Source organism: Dysidea avara, chromosome 1 (assembly GCF_963678975.1).
Source record: "Dysidea avara chromosome 1, odDysAvar1.4, whole genome shotgun sequence".
Taxonomy (NCBI): domain Eukaryota; kingdom Metazoa; phylum Porifera; class Demospongiae; order Dictyoceratida; family Dysideidae; genus Dysidea; species Dysidea avara.
This window is the reverse complement of record NC_089272.1, coordinates 45,676,236-45,694,796: the sequence shown is the minus strand read 5'-3', so window position 1 is coordinate 45,694,796 and position 18,561 is coordinate 45,676,236. Positions and strand designations below refer to the sequence as shown.

General features: G+C 35.7%; 1 protein-coding gene across 1 annotated transcript in view; it reads left to right on the top strand.

The window, feature by feature from the left end:
* Positions 1–18,561, top strand: part of LOC136265747 (uncharacterized) — a 212,528-nt gene that overhangs the window by 155,084 nt on the left and 38,883 nt on the right. Inside the window, exons 22-30 of the mRNA XM_066060660.1 lie at positions 416–683; positions 2,668–2,705; positions 3,966–4,100; positions 4,687–4,986; positions 7,457–7,724; positions 10,022–10,059; positions 10,198–10,326; positions 12,552–12,836; positions 15,759–16,026. Of these exons, the coding sequence (XP_065916732.1) occupies positions 416–683; positions 2,668–2,705; positions 3,966–4,100; positions 4,687–4,986; positions 7,457–7,724; positions 10,022–10,059; positions 10,198–10,326; positions 12,552–12,836; positions 15,759–16,026 (1,729 nt within the window). The remainder of the gene's footprint in view (positions 1–415; positions 684–2,667; positions 2,706–3,965; positions 4,101–4,686; positions 4,987–7,456; positions 7,725–10,021; positions 10,060–10,197; positions 10,327–12,551; positions 12,837–15,758; positions 16,027–18,561) is intronic.

The window sequence follows — 18,561 nt, the reverse complement described above, 5'->3', positions numbered from 1 at the left end:
GCAGTCATGTACTGTGAAATGTTATTCATTGTAATTGTACATATTAAATAAGTGTTTTAATCAGGAGCAGTGGAGCATGCCAAAGAGTGAGGGTATCAGGCCAGCTACCTGTATAAGCCAAAGACCCAAAAAAAGTTAACACTACCTGCTAACAATAGCTGTTCTCCACCAACTATATATCCTTATTTGTAGCTACACATACATGGTTAACTAGCTTGTTACACTGCTTCTCTGAATACTGTGACTGCTCTATTAGAGTATCTAGATCCTGACTGTTTTATTAGAGTATCTCCATCTTTCCTTACAATAAAAGTGGGGATCCATGGCCCTCCCCCCACCACCTATGGTTTTAATACTATATAGATGCACATTACAGTATGTGCAATTAATGGAAGATACATGTATTGCTTTTTAGACCAACACCTTTCAGTGTGTATTAGCCACCAGTGAAGTTGAGTCATTTGTAATATTCCTATATGCTGATGGAAAAATTCAGTGGACTACTGGTGATAACTCTGGTGGATTTAGAGGACTTGGTGGAACTGAAGCTCTAGCAGGAATCAATTATGGTGATGGTGTTAGTTTTGTGACTATTCCTGGATCACTAACACCTAGTATCATCAATATTACACAGACCAGTAATGTAGGCATTTCAGGAATGTGGATGTTTAAAGTTGGTGAAGGTATGTATATAAAATACTCTGTATATTATCACGATAATTGAACATCTTATAGTAAGAAACTAGGATAAATTGTCTTTTGAAAGATATTTTTTTGCCTAAACTACTGTGTTCTCTTTTGGGAGAGTGGGAGGGAAACCAGATGTGTCCACAGCTGACCACTGGCAAGGGAGGATATGCACCTGATTTCCTGAGATAAATGCTTATAATGTATGTCACTGTCTGTGTGTCTTTTCACTCCCACATGCGTAAAGCATCTCATATTAAAAGTAACTAGTAGCAGTAATAAAGGCAATGGTAAGCCCTGTGGTTTCTTCATTGTCAGTTTGAAATGTAGGTAAAGCAAAGGCTTTCTGAACACCTTTTCTAATAGATTCTACGGGCATTAAATGCCTGAAAATAGTGTTGTTAGCCTATCAAGGTAAAAGTAGTACAGAGTTCCTATAAGAAGCATGTCTTTCCATTATAATCATAAAAAAAATGAAGAGCAGCCTTAAAGTTCTTTTGTTTAATGCTTGTCATAACAATTAGGAGCTCATCAAATCCTATGGACAAGGGAGCATGTACCTACATACACTACCAGTACTACAGGCGAAATTTAAACATGGTGTCCAGTGTTACTATATATGTATATAGTTGGTTACATCTTTCTTACAAGCAACAGGGATACACTGAATGGGCTGCTACTCCATTGCCTTATGTAAAGCTGCTTCAATAGGAAGATTGTTGAGTCCAAGGTAGAGCTTGGGATAGTCAAGTGGAGTAATTTAGCATGATTTCATGTGATTAGTGATTGTAGAAAGACTGTCCTGCTAAGCCTGTGCTACTATTCCTGTCATACTATTGGACTTTGTTTCCATAGCTCACTCGTCGCAGTGGAAATGTGACGTATTTGAGCAGGTGCCTCTGCATAATATCCTAATTTTAAAAGTTACTTATTATAGTACACAGCAGCCATGTTCGAATTTCACTGCTTATGGAGTTACGTGCTCCCTTGTCAATGCACTCCTATAACAATACATCAGTAATAAAAGTAATAGGTATAGACCTACAGTACCACAAGGATTTTTGTGATTTTAAAAACCCAAGGCAAAGCCAAAGGTTTTTAAAGTCACAAAGATCTGTGTTGGCAGTGTCTAACTGACTTAGAAATGGCAGTGTATATTTATACTAGTAGATAGATAGATTGATGGTGGGTTGAGTATAACATCATCATTATTTTCACCACATCTTGCATAGAATGTAAACCCACATCACTTTCCACATCATTATCCATAAAAGGAAGTTCACTGATATGCTGTACCTTTCTGAAGAAGGCATAGCAGATCAGTATTCAACTGTGAGATTTGCAATGCTACTCAGTACATCAGTGATTTATTAGTGAGGTGTATTTTGTGTTGACTCCCTTGACTAGAGATGTGCAGATACCTATCATTTTAGGAAACCTCTCCAGAGGTTTCTTAGTGATTATTACTATCAGATTTTATGCATACTATTTTCTAACAATTGAGAAGGTACTTTATGTGGGTTTCTATTAGTTATGCTTCCTTTTGTGAATCACAAAATTGCCACATAGAATAATAACAATGAATTAATTATTCAAGGTATATGTGCATTCATGGACCGTATTCATGAGCATAATATGAACATGTTCAATTGTATTTATTTGTGGTATCAATTTAAAATGTGCACAGTAGTAGGGAGGTTTTATGAATAGATACCAATACTGATTATAAAAAAAAACTGTCATTCAATTGGTTTTTGGTCACATGTGTGATTACTTAATTAAAGATGATATGGCTTGCATTGTTTCTAATGTGTATGTAAAAGGGTATTTTGTTTTAAACTTGAAAAATGGTTATTCTGTACAAAAATACATCTTATTAAGCACTTTATTCTTCATGTCTACAAATGTACACTACTGTACAATGCAGAAGTAATTGCATTTATTGTGTATTTACTTGTGCCATATTTTATATATCAATAGAAACCTGTCAACAAGAATCCAGTACTTGTTTATTAGAGGTATGCAAATTTTAAGCACCATTAAAATCAATAGATACACATATAACTATGGAAATGATTATGACTATATTTGACTGGGTCTGGAAAAGCCAGTCTTGTTGCCAATGTCAGAAAATTAGATTTTTTTACCAAGAACACAAAGCTACATGAATAAAATATCTAATTTCACAATCATAATCAGCTAGACTTGAGTGGTCTGCTTTTGCTGGCTGCTTTTCACAAGCTCAGTGGTGATCTGTACATGTGGTGTGGGGCCTTAATGAAGCTCAAGACAGCCCTGGGGATGGCTATATGTGGCTGCACAGCTTTGTGGTGTTGAATAAAAATATGTTCTGTGAACTTCCTTTCATTTAAGCCAGTTTTGACCCATAACTTGGTCTAATTCAACACTTTTCTTTCCAATTTTTAAAACAGTCTCTTGCCCTTCTTCTGGGGCTCCACTTCCCTCCCTTTTTGAAGCTTGCTTAATACAGTCAACCTCAGTTTAGAAACTATCTAAAATGGCAGGAAATATAACATTTGGCTACTTACACAGTGAGTTATATAACATATCACACTGTAGAGAGTTCAGATACACAATAAACCACCCTATAAAGTGTTCAGTCACAAACACATCACCCTGTAGAGAGTACAGCTCCAAAAGATGGTCTAGGCCCACTTTGGGACTTACATTAACAAAAACATGATATTTGTACCATAACAGCCAAACTATGACCCCAAAAAAGGCCAGGGTCAAAGGTTTGAAATCATAGTTGGTGCCAAGAATGTCTGCAATAATACTAATGCCAATGATCGCACTCATCATTGGTATTAGCAACATTGCAGCCATTTCTTGGCTGCCACCTTTGATTTCATAATTTTGTCACCCTAAGTTTTTTGGGAGGCCACACCCTTTTTCATGGCTTGGCTGTTTTAGCATTGATCAATAATAAAATAAATGTATAATAGATGTACCATTAAGTCACTCTCTAGAGTTCTTATATATGGATACAAATATGTGAAATTCACACGGAGAAAGCATCCATACCATCTGGCAGACTCCTGTAAGCATTCAAGCGTAAATCAGATGGCTGAAAGTTCAAGACTACTCAGATCCAGTCATGGTTTGCACCTTTTCAAACATGTAAAGCCTTAAAAATGAAATCCTCCTAACATTTCGTGTATGTAGCTGTGATGAAATTTGTCTCTGTAATTATGCACAAAATTATTTTTTGTGTGTTGGGTAATTACTAACTAATACATGATTTCTCTATCATTTAGCTATATCCCTTTGGGTTGTCACACAATGACACTATCTTGCCAACAGCTAATACATATACTGATGAAGAAATTTCAAGTCGGATTACTTTGTCTGAGTACTTCTTCTTTTATGATGAAACATTCAGATCTGTTTATGTATGTGTCAAATATTGAATAAGTGTGCATTTTAAATGTTTTTGACATGGAGGCAATTTTAATTTGGATAGCTATCAATTTTAGCACAAAAGAAAAGGGTTAAATGTAGTAGAGTTTAGTACATAATACACTTCCTGGGGGCGATATGTGTTAGAAATGCCATACACCCTGTATTGTATAGTTAATCACTGCTGTAATTTTGCATATGTATATAAAGGCTGTAATGAATATCAAATTTACTGTAGTATCAGGATATCTGAATGTCTTAATGAATGAATACCGAACTACAGTACTTTGATTAATAGAACAGTGCTAGAATTCACTCGACAGCTGTACCACTTTGTTCCTACAGTACGTATGTAAACATAATAGTAGTTGTTTTTTAATCGTTTTAAAATAGCAGCTTCTTGAAATGTAGCTGGTAATCAAAGTCATTTCCTCTCTACACACTTGTAATTTACTAGTATTAAAATGAATTATCCAATGATTATGGTAAATTTAGTATCCAGATACCAAATTCTAATGAATATCATATGTTTATTGTATATGTATATATGTACATGCTACACTTTGCTGTATATACAAGGTGAATGATAATGGAGTTCTTAGTTTTGATGGCCAATTCACACCTTATACTCCACAATCGTTGCCACTGAGAGGAACTGATAAGATTATTGCACCATACTGGGCTGATGTTGACACTAGAGGAACTGGAGATATTTTCTATCGCCAGACCACTGATCCTAGTCTCCTTGCTAGAGCCACCAGTGAAATAAGAGGAGCCTTTTCTTTCCATCAAGATGAAACAATTCAGAACTTGCTAATTGTAACATGGAGTAAAGTTAGCCACTACCTAAACACTGGCTATTATCAAAGCACTTACAAGGTATAGTTAATAAAGAAATAGACCTACAGTAGATCTGTACACACTCACATACTTACAGTAGTAAATATTCACAATATACAGTAAGAACTAATAGTTGACTATTGACATTGTACAGCAGTTGGTGTACATGCAACATAGATGGGTAATTTTCCCTCTTCCTATGTACTACATACTTGCAAAATAGTAAATTTAACTTCTGTAATGGCGTTGTCTATTGTTGTCACCATCATCATGACTGTTACTATTGGTGTTTATCATTACTAACAGACAGAAACAAGGATTTATCACTGTAAAAATAGAGGCGTTTAATTATTACACCTACACCTTTAAGGGTGGTTCTCTGCACCATTAGGGTGTTTTTGGTGGAAACCCACAATCAAAAGTTATTCTTGGTTGTGAGATTATTAATACAAAATACTAACCATTATAAGCAAGGTATAAATAAAAGCATGTAGCTGTGTTATGTATTGTACATGTGCTTTGATTCTATTTCAATAGGTAGACTTCCTTTGACATTAGAAATGGTAATCCTGTTAGCAACCTGTGACACCTATCCCAATACCCTTCCTTCAAAGGGTCAGACTTTTTAGTATTTGGTGTTATTTAACACCCTAGTGGGAGTTTTGTAACACCCTGATGAAGTGTAATAAAACACCTGCAAGGGAGCCCCACAGACATAGTAGTTAGGACACCCAACAGGTGTTTCGAACACCTTTGTTTTTACAGTATAAAGGAGGTTTCCTTGGGTTTTAGAAACTCCTCTGAATTTTTAACTCAGTTGTTGTGGGTACATCAAACTATCTTAGTTTAGTAGTACATATGTTCAGATTAAAGGGGAAAAGGGCATAGCTGTAGTGCATTGGGAAACTTATACATTGATTCTTCAAAAGTGAAAATTAAGGTAGAACAAGGCCAAGAGTATCCCTCTATAGAGATCAAGATGCTCTATCAGAGCAGTTCCATGTATTCTTAAAGAGCAGTCTAACTATTCTAATGAAACATTCATTAGAGAATGCAATTTTTACATGGGCATTAAAGAATTACATAAATACAAGTCTAACTTGAATAAGTCACCTGCTAAATTTCATTTACTTGTATATTTGGGTCAATACAATATCTGACCAGTCACAAATTATAATTGACATTTGTGACTTTAAGGGAACAAAACATGTATTAGAAAATGGTATGCATAATATGCTTTGATCTTTGGAGGATAATGAGATCTTTATAGTAACTTGTACTACCCATGAAATCATGAACCTGGTACATTTTGAAGCATTTTAATGTTTAAAATATGTCAGTGACTGGGGGCCACACACCCCAAACCCTTGCACCTATGACCCATTACCAAATCTGGAAAATCACCTTCAAGAAAATTCCTGGATACACTTCTGGAAAACAATCTGGCAATCATTAATGTTCAATCCAGCTCAGGAGCCACCCCAGCTCCAGAGATATGAAGAATGATAATTCGTTCTGACCCTAGAACTGATTTTAAACTGCAACCTATACCTGTTTACCATAGAAACAACTAAATGTATAACAAAGTTTGCCAGAAACAACCCAAGATGCCAATAATCACTGGTACTACACCAGCTATGATTCTTAATAGCTGCTCCAATTCTATTCACAGGTCTCAATAGTTGTTGATTTTCTGTGTTCTTTTCTTTAATCTGATGGGATAGCTACTCCAATTAACTTGACAATATGTAAATGTTTATCAACCACTACTAAATCAAGTCTCCTTGCAGAAATGATGTGATCAGCGGTAGGGATGCGGCAGTTATGCCAGCATAATTTAGAGCATAATAGGTGTGTGTGGGAATCAGGAATTATGCTAGCATTTTGAGGTGATTATAAAGCTTTAACAGTAGGAAAATCTGCAGATTACACAATACCATTAAAAAGGAATGAAATACTCTAATAGAGCAGTCAGAAACTCTAATAGAGCAGTCACTGAATATTATTTACTCTAATAAAGCAGTCACATTGAAATGAAATACTCAAATACAGCAACCAGCTAAAGAATTCAAGACTATTTGGAGCTTAAACATGAGTGAAAATGGCCTGATACAGCAATGAACTGGAATTATTAGCCAATTACGGTGGCATAATTTGGGAATAATGGGCAATTCTCAAAAGCATAATAAGTGATTTTTTGAGCACTGCTCAAAGCATAATGCTTAATTTTTGGAGCATAATAGCCTCATGCCTAATCAGCAGACAGTAAAAAATTAATATTAAATCCCAAAGGTGTTTTGCAATATTGCTGATGAAGCTGTTTTAGTTAATATTTTATTAGAGAAACACCACAAACTTTACCCCTACTACACAGTACTACTGCATTTTGTATGTTATATTATTGCTATTAGTGCTAATGTGCATTATTAAAATATATACACGTGTTTGTTTCACAGTATCTTTCTTTTAGCAGTACCACAATGTGTCTATATGTCTTCCTTTCTTTTAGACCAGTACTTTTCAGTGTGTTCTAGCAAGTAGTGGATTTGAGTCATTTGTAATGTTCCTATATCCTGATGAAAGAATACAATGGACTACTGGTGACAGGTCTGGTGGAGTTAGTGGACTTAATGGCACTGAAGCTCTAGCAGGAATTAATGCTGGTGATGGTGTTAACTCAGTTACCATTCCTGGATCACTAACTCCTAGTATCATCAATGTTACCCAAACCAGTAATGTAGACATTCCAGGAGTGTGGATGTTTAAAGTTGGTGAAGGTGTGTAGCCATATAGTGTACATACTGCCACTGGGTGTGATAAAAGAAAAAGTTATAAGACTTACATAGCTATCTGCGCAACGCTCATGCATACACTGTATCTATAGTATACTGGGTGTTCAAAGTACTGTACATATAGATCTGATACATACCACTATGCTCCCTCAGAAAATTTCAAAATTTTAGAGACTACGATAGTTTTTCAGTGTGATGCTAGCAATTTGTGTGTTGGGACATTTTTGCACAAATATTATTACTTGCTTTTACTGTAAACTCACCTGAAACCAAAGTGAAACTGTTGTTGTGCATAGTACATGTAAGTACCTCAAAAGTTTGTCATGTTACATATGTTTAGAGCATTGAAAGCTTTAATTTGTAACAGCTTTCATGACTTTGCAACATTCTGTATACAAAGGCCTAAATGGTGAAATCCTAAAGTGAAATCCTACTGAGAGGTGATGGTTTTCTCTTACATGTGACTGTGCTATTATGGTTATTGACTGCTTAAAATGTACCTTAATTGATTCTTTTGTAGTTACCTGGTTAAGAGGCTGTATAGGAAAGATTTTACTACTCTGAAAAGCATACATTGTACATGTAGGTGGTCTGCCATATACTATATACATAGCTGGTTATTTTCGAACCAGAAAAATTTTCGTAGGAACAGTAAAATCTGAATTTAGAAGATTTTAATTTTGAAGAATGCATAATTATTTCAAAGTACAAGTGGATTTCAACCAAATGAAAATTCGTATCACAAATTACAAAAACACATAGTCTGAATGTGTTCACCTTACTGATGGAATTGAAGACAAAGTAATCCCCACTGGAAAGAAGGCTGAGTTATAAGTGGAGCCACTAGCAAGGCAATCGGATCGATCAGGGTATAACAACAGACGGCATGGATTCCCAACAATGGCCATTCTGAACAGTTTACTGGCTATTGATGCAGTATAGATACTGTTCAACTACTATTAATAGTACTGAGCTTAAACTTGTAACGAGTGAATACGTGTTGTTTGATAATGTTAAAACATGTTATTTTTCCTTGTATGAATTTATTTTCGAAGAGAAGGGCCTCTTCAAAACATCTGAAAATAAAAACTCTTCAAAAATAACCATTACGTCCATAGGACTTCCTCCTATGGATGTAATGTAGTTGATGGTGTACTGCACAGTGCATGAGGTGGAAATTTTAGTTTAACTTACTTTACTGCCTTAGAAAGTGACATATGTGAATACTTTGAGTTGACCACTCAGAGATACAACAGCATTAGAATTATCGTTTTGAATCGAGTACATTAGCTAGAGTGTATAACAAGTGAGAATTGTTCTCTCTGATCACCTACAACTATGTAAGCTTGCTTGCTTCCCTCCCCTGTAAACTCTTGGATGTGCCCCTAAACAGACTATCCCCTGGTACAGTGTACTTATTTTGCGTAGTACCATGCATGGATAATATGTTAAAGAACTTTAACTATGTTGTGGAGGAAGCATTTGCCTAAATTTCCTATGCATGCTGGATCCATCATTGGTGAAAGATATTTACGTACTTTGAAATAAAGTATTTTCAGGCCAATAATATTATAACAGTTACAAAGTTTGTAATAAAGACTTAGAGTTTAGAGTATACATAAGTCAGCTGTTACATATAAAACTAAATGAATGTTATGTGTTAAATTTTGAATTTATTGAAATACAATAAATTGGAAGTTAACATGTGTTGGTGTAGAATAAATACAGTACAAACCTACATACCATACCACAGTAAATGAGGCCAACACACTCGTGATAAGATAAGACTATAGTATCATGAATTACAGTAAAATCAATATGCAATTTGAAGTGAAACGTGATGATATCATAATAATTCATTGTTTGTTTGTAAACTAGTTTAGCAAGTTTAAGATCATGAAATCCATCCAAAATGCATGCTGTGTTTTGCAGGACAAAAGTAGGCAATAGAGCTAGGAAGGGCGGTTTGTATAGCTAGGAAAATGTTATAAATTTTATACTGTAATAATGTGTAATTTGTATATATGCACATATATGAAATCCATGCTAATTAGGTGGTGATTGCACCCCAGAGGTGTACACTGCTCAAATCTTCCAGGTGCACACTACCTGGAATGTTGCCATTCCAATCAGCACGTAAATGGGCAGTTATATATCTGAACACAATACATAATATTAATCAGTCATTTGTACTATAATCAACATTATAAATGACATTGCAATTTACTGCATTTTGTTAACTTTGTTTATTATTATTATACTGTATATATCTGGCCAAATAGATCTTTGCCAGCCAGAACTCAGTACATGTTTACTAGAAGTAAGTTTGTAGAATGCATAATTTACTATAATGTAAACCTATGTGGGCAATCCTACATAGGTTACAGTAATAGCATTTGTTGCTAAATTTATGTGTTGATATGTTTATATACTGTATCTAGTATTACATTTTCCTTAGCTATATCCTTATGGACTTGCACATAATGATGTTGCATTGCCACACCTATCATTTGGAGAAGGAAGTTCACCAATGATTTTCTTACTAGAAGATTTTATCTTTTATGGTGAAGCAGTCAGGACAGCATATGTACGTAATTATGTACATGTACACAAATATGCAATTATAAACATTGGAATATCAACCATGCATATAATGATTCTAATACTTAATTTTTTTTTAATTTAGAGGTGATTCAAGGATCTGCATCATATTTCCACATTGGTGGACAGGTATTGGTGACAGTGTTAGGTTGAGCTCAACTATACTGTGGAATAAGACTGATATTGATTGTAACTGCTTGTCAAAAGCCAAAAATTACATAAGTGTCTATGCATTAACATCTGCACTACTCTGCTGGATTGACATAATTATGCATGAAATCACTTTTAGCTTCCCTTGTGCCTTCTCAGTTATGTAGATACATTTGAAAGCTTACAAAGATGCAGCTACCAGAAAGTTGACCTAAGGAATGGCCAGTGACAGAATTGTTGGTTTTATAGAATAACAACGTTATGTGCAGATGTAATTTTAAGCTTAAATATGGATGATTTTTACAATCTGTTACCACACATACTGTATAATAAATACTATTTGGAGAACTATGGTGAGTGCAGTACAGATGTAGGATGAAGGTGTGGCCTAGAGACAAATATAACATAAGGTGAAACTAAGTGCTATAGTTGGCTTGAGACCAAACCCAAGTGCTCATAAGTGGTTTGCCCCATAAATGTGACGACATACTAGTTGTTAATAACTCATGACTGTTTATTATATTCAAACCAAACCTGGTATCAAGGTTTTCCTTTAAACTCACTTATGTGTGTCAAATTTCAAGGAAAAAAATATCACATATGTGTTTTATAGCAACTTTTGTGTGTGAAAAAGAGAACAGATGAAGGAAGATAAAAACAAAGCAATTAAGGTTTGCATCAAATCTGTAGACATTATGCTCAAATTGGTATGTGAAGTACTGAAGGTGGAGAAAATGTCCCTAACGAACTTCATCTTGTTTTGTAAAGGCAGCATGGAGTTATATGTGCATTAATACTGCATTATTGTTCTTTCTGTCAATAACACACTGTGTGGCATGCCAGCTTCTTGGACTACATGACACACAACCCTGTGTACATGTAAATATTGAACTAGTATTTAAAAAATATTAATTTAAAAATGAAGTAGAGATCTATGCAATAAAAAGTAGTGAAACAAGAGATGAATGATGGTATTACAGCATAGCTCAGTAGGAAGTCCCTACTTTGGCAATGAGCAAAATTATGTATATAGCTAATGTGTATGCGAAATTAGGGACTTCCCACTGAGCTATGCTATAATATCATCATTCATCTCTTGTTTCACTACTTTTTATTTCATAGATCCCTACTTCATTTTTAGATTGATATTTTATTAACATTCTAGCTTGTTTAATTTTTGTTGTAGCACAGCTAGCTACAGTGTAACTTGTGACTGTTCTATTACAATTTACAATACAACATGTGATTGTTGTATTAGAGTGACTGTTGTATTAGAGTATATATCTCAAGCCAGCCAAGGGGTGTGCAGCTAGACCAATAAGGGGTGAGGTCATCTTGTTTACTGTTAAGTAAACAGCTAGATTGTTAAGAAGGTGTAATCCCTCTGCTCTATCGCTATTAGACCATCTAGATCTTTAATTGATTGGTGTGGTTGTGAACAGGATACCAATCACAAACTTGCAGATATCTAGCTAGCATATCTCTTAAGGTAGTGCCTGGACTGAAGCGCTTCTCTGAAATCCAGCTCTGAAATAATTCTGTGGCATCTATATATGCTGTTGAAAGAAAATGTTGATACAGAAAAGTAATGCCTTAGTATAGCTTTGTGGATGAAAAAGACAAGCAGCCTGATTGAAGATAAAAGAAAAGATACAGCACAGAAGGCCTACACTCATCAGAACCCCAAAAGGCACATCCCACTGGTGATTTTATTATTGTGGCGTAAATTTATGGCCGTGCACTGCTTTGTTTGGCCTCTAGGCTTGCGAATGTGGTCAGGCACTGAGGCAGTGAGGCAGACAAAATTTTGAGTTTTGGCAATTTAAAAAAAATCTTTATCTGGTCACTGGTTAGTGTTTTCTTGTTCTCAATGCTGTATTTCATGTGACTAATATTATTCCGCAAAGGCGATTTTTGTTCTGTAATATTTCTCTCAATGATTTTTAAAGGCAGAAATATTGGCAGTGCTCGTCACTTTTGGGCGATCCCTACATAAACAGTACTACTGTACTGTTTGATATATCATTGCTAATGTGCATTGCTTAATTATAATACCTACAGATCAATGATAATGGAGTTATCAGTTTTAGCAAACGTTATAATGTTCATACTCCACTTCCTCTACCACTGAGTGGAACTGATAAGATCATAGCACCATACTGGGCTGATGTTGACACAAGGGCATTTGGAAATATTTACTATCGTCAGACCACTGATCCTAGTCTCCTTGCTAGAGCAACCAATGAAATAAGAGCAGCTTATCCTTCATCTCACACTGTCACAATTACAAGATTGCTAATTGCAACATGGGATCATGTTGGCTATTACTATCAAAGTTCTGAAAAGGTACAGGTGCATATGATATTCAGTAGAATATTTTAATGTGCATATTTCAGTACACTCATACTATATTATTAAGTCATGTAAATAATGACCATGTTTATACTGAACTATGGCCAAATATCCCTAATAGAATTTATTTAATATAGTTATGCAAGGACTATTACATTGGTATAGTGCATTATGCTAACTTGGGTTTATATTTCCATTCCTTTAAATATAATAATGAAAGAAAAATATTATTGTATAAAGTAATAAATATTGCTCATATCAAGACACACAGTAGTGTGTCTTGCAGCTCAAGAAGCTGGCACGCCACACCGTGAGTACTGTATATTGACAGGAAGAAAGAAAACATGATTTTCACACCTTTGTAGCTCTATGATCTCTCATCTGATTGGAACCAGTTTCACTGCAGAGGTGCCCGCCAGGTAGGCTACCACACATACCAAATGTGAAGAAAATTGCCTCAGCCAGTTCCGATATATGAGTGGCCAAACGTTTGTTTTATTTCTTCCTTTTTTTGTTTGTTTTTCTTCGTCGTTTGCACACTTTGAAAAATTGCTATAAACACAAACACATTAACCAATCAACCTGAAACTTAGCACACTCAATGGCAGTCTAAGGGCAAATTCTAGTACCAAGATTGGTGCAAATTCAATGAAAAGCACATGAATTATGACCAATTATTTGCGTAAAGTAAGATTGATTTGTTGTCATGTCTGCAGAGTAAATTTCTTTGAGGAATGAGTTGAAAATTGATATGTGGATAGACCAACCATCATAGGATTGCCTTTTATTGGTTTGAAAGGAATTTAAATAATCATCATGGATATATGACTCAAAATCGAAGGTGTGTAATAATTGTGTGATCGAGCTTCGTAATTAATTTTCACTCCTACCAGGCAAACCGCTTACAGCAATAAACTTAAAATCAGTGTGTAGCTGCAATAATCATCATAGAAGGTCCTTGCAGTAGAACAGAAGAATCAAGTTACAAACCACTGAGTTGTCAACTACGTGTAGCCAAATGCGAGATTGAGATACTCTAATAGAACAGTCATCCTAATGGAGCATTTAGCTACGTTTATAAGTTTCTCCATTATAGAATTCTACTACATTGCAAGTTATTCTGCAGGGAGTTCAGATACAAACATAAACAGTTTCGCTACAAACTAGTTACCATGTATAGAGTTCAGCTACAAATAGAGATTCAGAACATTACAAGTCACACTGAAGTGAGTTCAGCTGCAAACAAGTCACTGTGTAGAGACTTAAGCTACAAAAAAACCATCATGTAGAGAGTTCACAAGCTACCCTATAGAGTGATCTGCTAGAAACAAGTCACCCTGAAGAGAGCTCAGCTAAAAAACAAATCAACCAGTAGAGAGTTCCTGGAGAGAGTTACAAACAAATCACCGTGTAGAGAGATCGGCTAGACAAAGTAACCCTGTACAGAGTTCAGGTACAAAGAAATAATACTGTAGAGAGTTCAGCTACAAACAAGCTACCTTATAAGGAGTTCAGCTATAAACAAATCACCCTGTATAGAGTTCAGCTACAACCAAATCATCCTGTATAGAGTTCAGCTGCAACCAAATCATCCTGTAGAGAGATCAGCTACCTTGTAGAGAGTTCAGCTGCATACAAGCTACCTTATAGAAAAATCAGTTAAAAACAAGTCACCGTGTAGAGAGATCTCAGATAGAAACAAGTCACTCTGTAGAGAGATCAATCACCCAGTAGAGAGTTTAGCTACAAATGAATCACTTTGTAGAAAGTTCAGCTACAACCAAGTCATCATGTAGAGAGCAGCTAGACAAATCAACCCAGAGTTCAGCTACAAAGAAATAACACTGTAGTGAGTCCAAGTTACCCTGTTGAGAGATTAGCTACAAACAAATCACTCTGCAGAGAGATCAGCTAGCAACAAATCACCCTGTAGAGAGTTTGGCTTCAGCCAATAAAGAGATCAGCTGCAAACCAGTTATCCTGCAGAGAAGAATTGGCATGTAATAAATATTATATAAATTTATATAATTAATAAAATCAAGGTATTAAAAATCTACTTTAACTCTTTTTTCTTTCAGTTGCAATGGAAAAAAAAGACAGCCCACAGTTTGATGTATACAAATACAAAAAGATGTGAAATCCAATGTGGTGACCAAGAAATGGCTGTGATGGTAGGTTAACGGTAAAAAATTTAATAACGACAATTCAGGTGAAATTGGTGCCAAGATCAAGCGGCACCAAATTAACCTGAATTGTCGTTATTAAAATGTTTACCATTAACCTGCCATCACAGTCATTTCTTGGCCACCACGTTGGATGTCACATCTTTTTTCACCATGGCTTCTTTGGGGCTGCACTTTTTTACAGCTTGGCTGTTTTGGATTAGATATAACTATATCCCATAATTTGCATCTAAAGCCCTGCCAAGTAGTTAATAGTTTCCAACAACTGTGTCTGACAAAATCATTTTTTATTGATCTTTGTATCCCACAATTATTGATCTTCCTTTTCTGATTTTATGTATCTACATAGTACAGTACTACAACAACAACTGAACTGATGAGATTAGCATTAGATGGATTAAAAAATTAAATAATAAAAGAATTAGTAGTTATTAACAATTACATATGTTACTTCAGAATTTAAGCTCAACTAGAATGTTACTGTACCATTGTAGCTGGCCAGCCTGGATTTTCTAGAGAATGCTCAGTTTTGAAATGAATCTTCCTCTGTTTGCCTATCCTTACAAGTGCTTCATTCTGAACAGTGAACATGGTTGTTTCAGAATAATATTTGTTGGTATAATGTATGCATGTATCTGCAAACACATAATAAAATGCAAATAAAACTAAACTTTGTAGGAAGTTATTAATTCATGGCATTGTGTGATGTTATTTTACTATTGTACTGTATTAGACCAACACATTCCAGTGTGTACTAGCCACTAATGGAGTTGAGTCATTTGTAATGTTCCTATATGCTGATGGGAGAATGCAATGGACTACTGGTGATTTGTCTGGTGGAGATGATGGAGTTGGTGGAACTGAAGCTCTAGCAGGAATTAATGCTGGTGATGGGATTAATTTTGTAACCATTCCTGGATCTCGAACATCTAATATTGTAAACATTGCAAAAACAAGCAATGTGGGCATCCCAGGTATTTGGATATTTAAGCCTACACAAGGTAAAATATGTGAAGTAGTACAGAATATATACATATGAAGTTTTACATGCAGTACTATAGTACTGCAACTATTTTTGCAGCATACAGTACAGTAAAGTATATGATATGTGACCAGATTTGTGAAAAGGGTTTTCCACACACTTCCAATTCTATGAACTTGGGAGACCATACTTTAGTGATTTGCTACCATATAAACCTGAAATTTTGTCCACTTGTTAAGCTAAGTTGGCACTCACTACTGACCAAATTTCAAGTAAATAGATTTTTCCAATTTTAAGTTATTGATCATCCAATTTGGTAATTTGAATGTGTTTGGTAGACCCTTTTTGCAAATCCGGTCACATTTTTTTGTGTGTTACTAAATAAGAATGTTGTCATTTGATTTATGATTAAAGGCTTAGCAAATTAGTCACTGTTGGCTATAGCATTTAATAAAAGCCAAAAGAATGTTGCAAGGGGAAATCTGTATTATGAGGTCTATGCCAGTGTTTGTAACAGACAACTGAGACAAGCACTGGAATCAAAATAATACAAGCTGATGTTATGCTACTTCTAAAAACCAGGCACCCATGTAGTTAATACTATCCCATTCTGACTAAATAAGCAATAAATCAAGTACGTTATAATGAAACTTTTCAGCTAGATAATTAGCTTTGTAAATACTGTAACTTAGTGTATTTCGTACTTCATGAATTATTTTTAATTCAGTAATTATGTTGCTATCCATTATAAGGAAGCCAGAGACCTCAACCTGTAAGGTCCACTAGAGGTAGACCTAAGGCTAAAACAAGTGAGATTGGCCCATGTATGAGTGAGGTCCCTCTTAGTGGAATTTTGTTTTACTTTCTCTGCAAAATTTGTCACCGTTCTTGTGCTATTTAAGTTATTCTTCCAAGTTTTCAGCTATCAGAGCACTGTTTTGTGCCTTTCTGAGATGTTTTAAATGAAATTAAATTACATAAGAGCTCAGAAATTGCAATGTGTAAGATGGAAAACCATGCTCAAGATATCAATCAATCCAACGAGTGTATTTTGCACATAAGGTATGAGAGTTGAGGTGTTTGGAAAGCATATCTCCATCAAACCACTTTAAACTGTAAATTACATACAGAAGTATCTTCTCAACAGCTTTATAGTGTATCTATTGTGTTTTCTTACAAATATTGTTTGGAGGAATTCTTGAGGCTGCCCTTAGACTTGAGTCTATTATGCTCCAAATTTAATTATTATATTTCCCCAATTGTCTGCCTATTATGCTTGTGTTTATGCTTTTCAGGAATATTTTTTTGTGTTTTTATTTTTGTGTAAAGAAAGAAGTTCTTTTTATGATAGAATGTAATACAAGTTTAACAGCAGGTTAAACAGGGTTAACTGGCAGGTCAACAGCACTACACATCCATCCCTGCTAAGATGCTTCCAACACAGCACATTCCCTTATGAGGTGTCCATCTGGTCGTTATGGCAGCATTCAACATTGCGCATTCCTTAAAGCATTTGTCCCAGAGAGGACAGCTTGGTTGAGAAGGTAAACTAGGGTTTGGACTCCAGAAGAGGTGTCAAGTTGCTAAGGTAAACACATTCCTAGACAGGGTATAAAGGGACTCACCAGCATCTCTCACTCCATTGTGTTACTCGGCAAGTGCAAAAAGTTTCTGGAGTTTGTGTCTCTCCCATACCCCACCTCCCTCTAAAGACTCCCTTAGCTCTAGGGACATGTCACTGCCTTAGGCCAGCTAAGGTGACATGGGAAGTCATTGCCTCTTAATTTGTTGGTTTTTTTTTTTTTGGTTTTTTTTCAATTGCAGCATTTGCACTGGTATCCCTGTTTGTGGTTTCAGTGGTATCACGTGACCTGTCAAGAGGTAGGACATCAATGCAGTCTATATTGAAAGCCAATCAGCAAAGTCATGTGATTAAACAGGTCTCCAACCCTATGGCAATAACACCAAACTTCCCATATATCCATCATACTTACAACTGTTATGGAGACCGATAACCAGTTAATACAAGTTTAACAGCAGGTTAAACAGGGTTAACTGGCAGGTCAACAGCACTACACATCCATCCCTGCTAAGATGCTTCCAACACAGCACATTCCCTTATGAGGTGTCCATCTGGTCGTTATGGCAGCATTCAACATTGCACATTCCTTAAAGCATTTGTCCCAGAGAGGACAGCTTGGTTGAGAAGGTAAACAAGTTATGGGTAGGGTTTGGACTCCAGAGGAGGTGTCAAGTTGCTAAGGTAAACACATTCCTAGACAGGGTATAAAGGGACTCACCAGTATCTCTCACTCCATTGTGTTACTCGGCAAGTGCAAGAAGTTTCAGGAGTTCGTGTCTCTCCCATACCCCACCTCCCTCTAAAGACTCCCTTAGCTCTAGGGACATGTCACTGCCTTAGGCCAGCTAAGGTGACATGGGAAGTCATTGCCTCTTAATTTGTTGGGTTTTTTTTTTTGGTTTTTTTTCAATTGCAGCATTTGCACTGGTATCCCTGTTTGTGGTTTCGGTGGTATCACGTGACCTGTCAAGA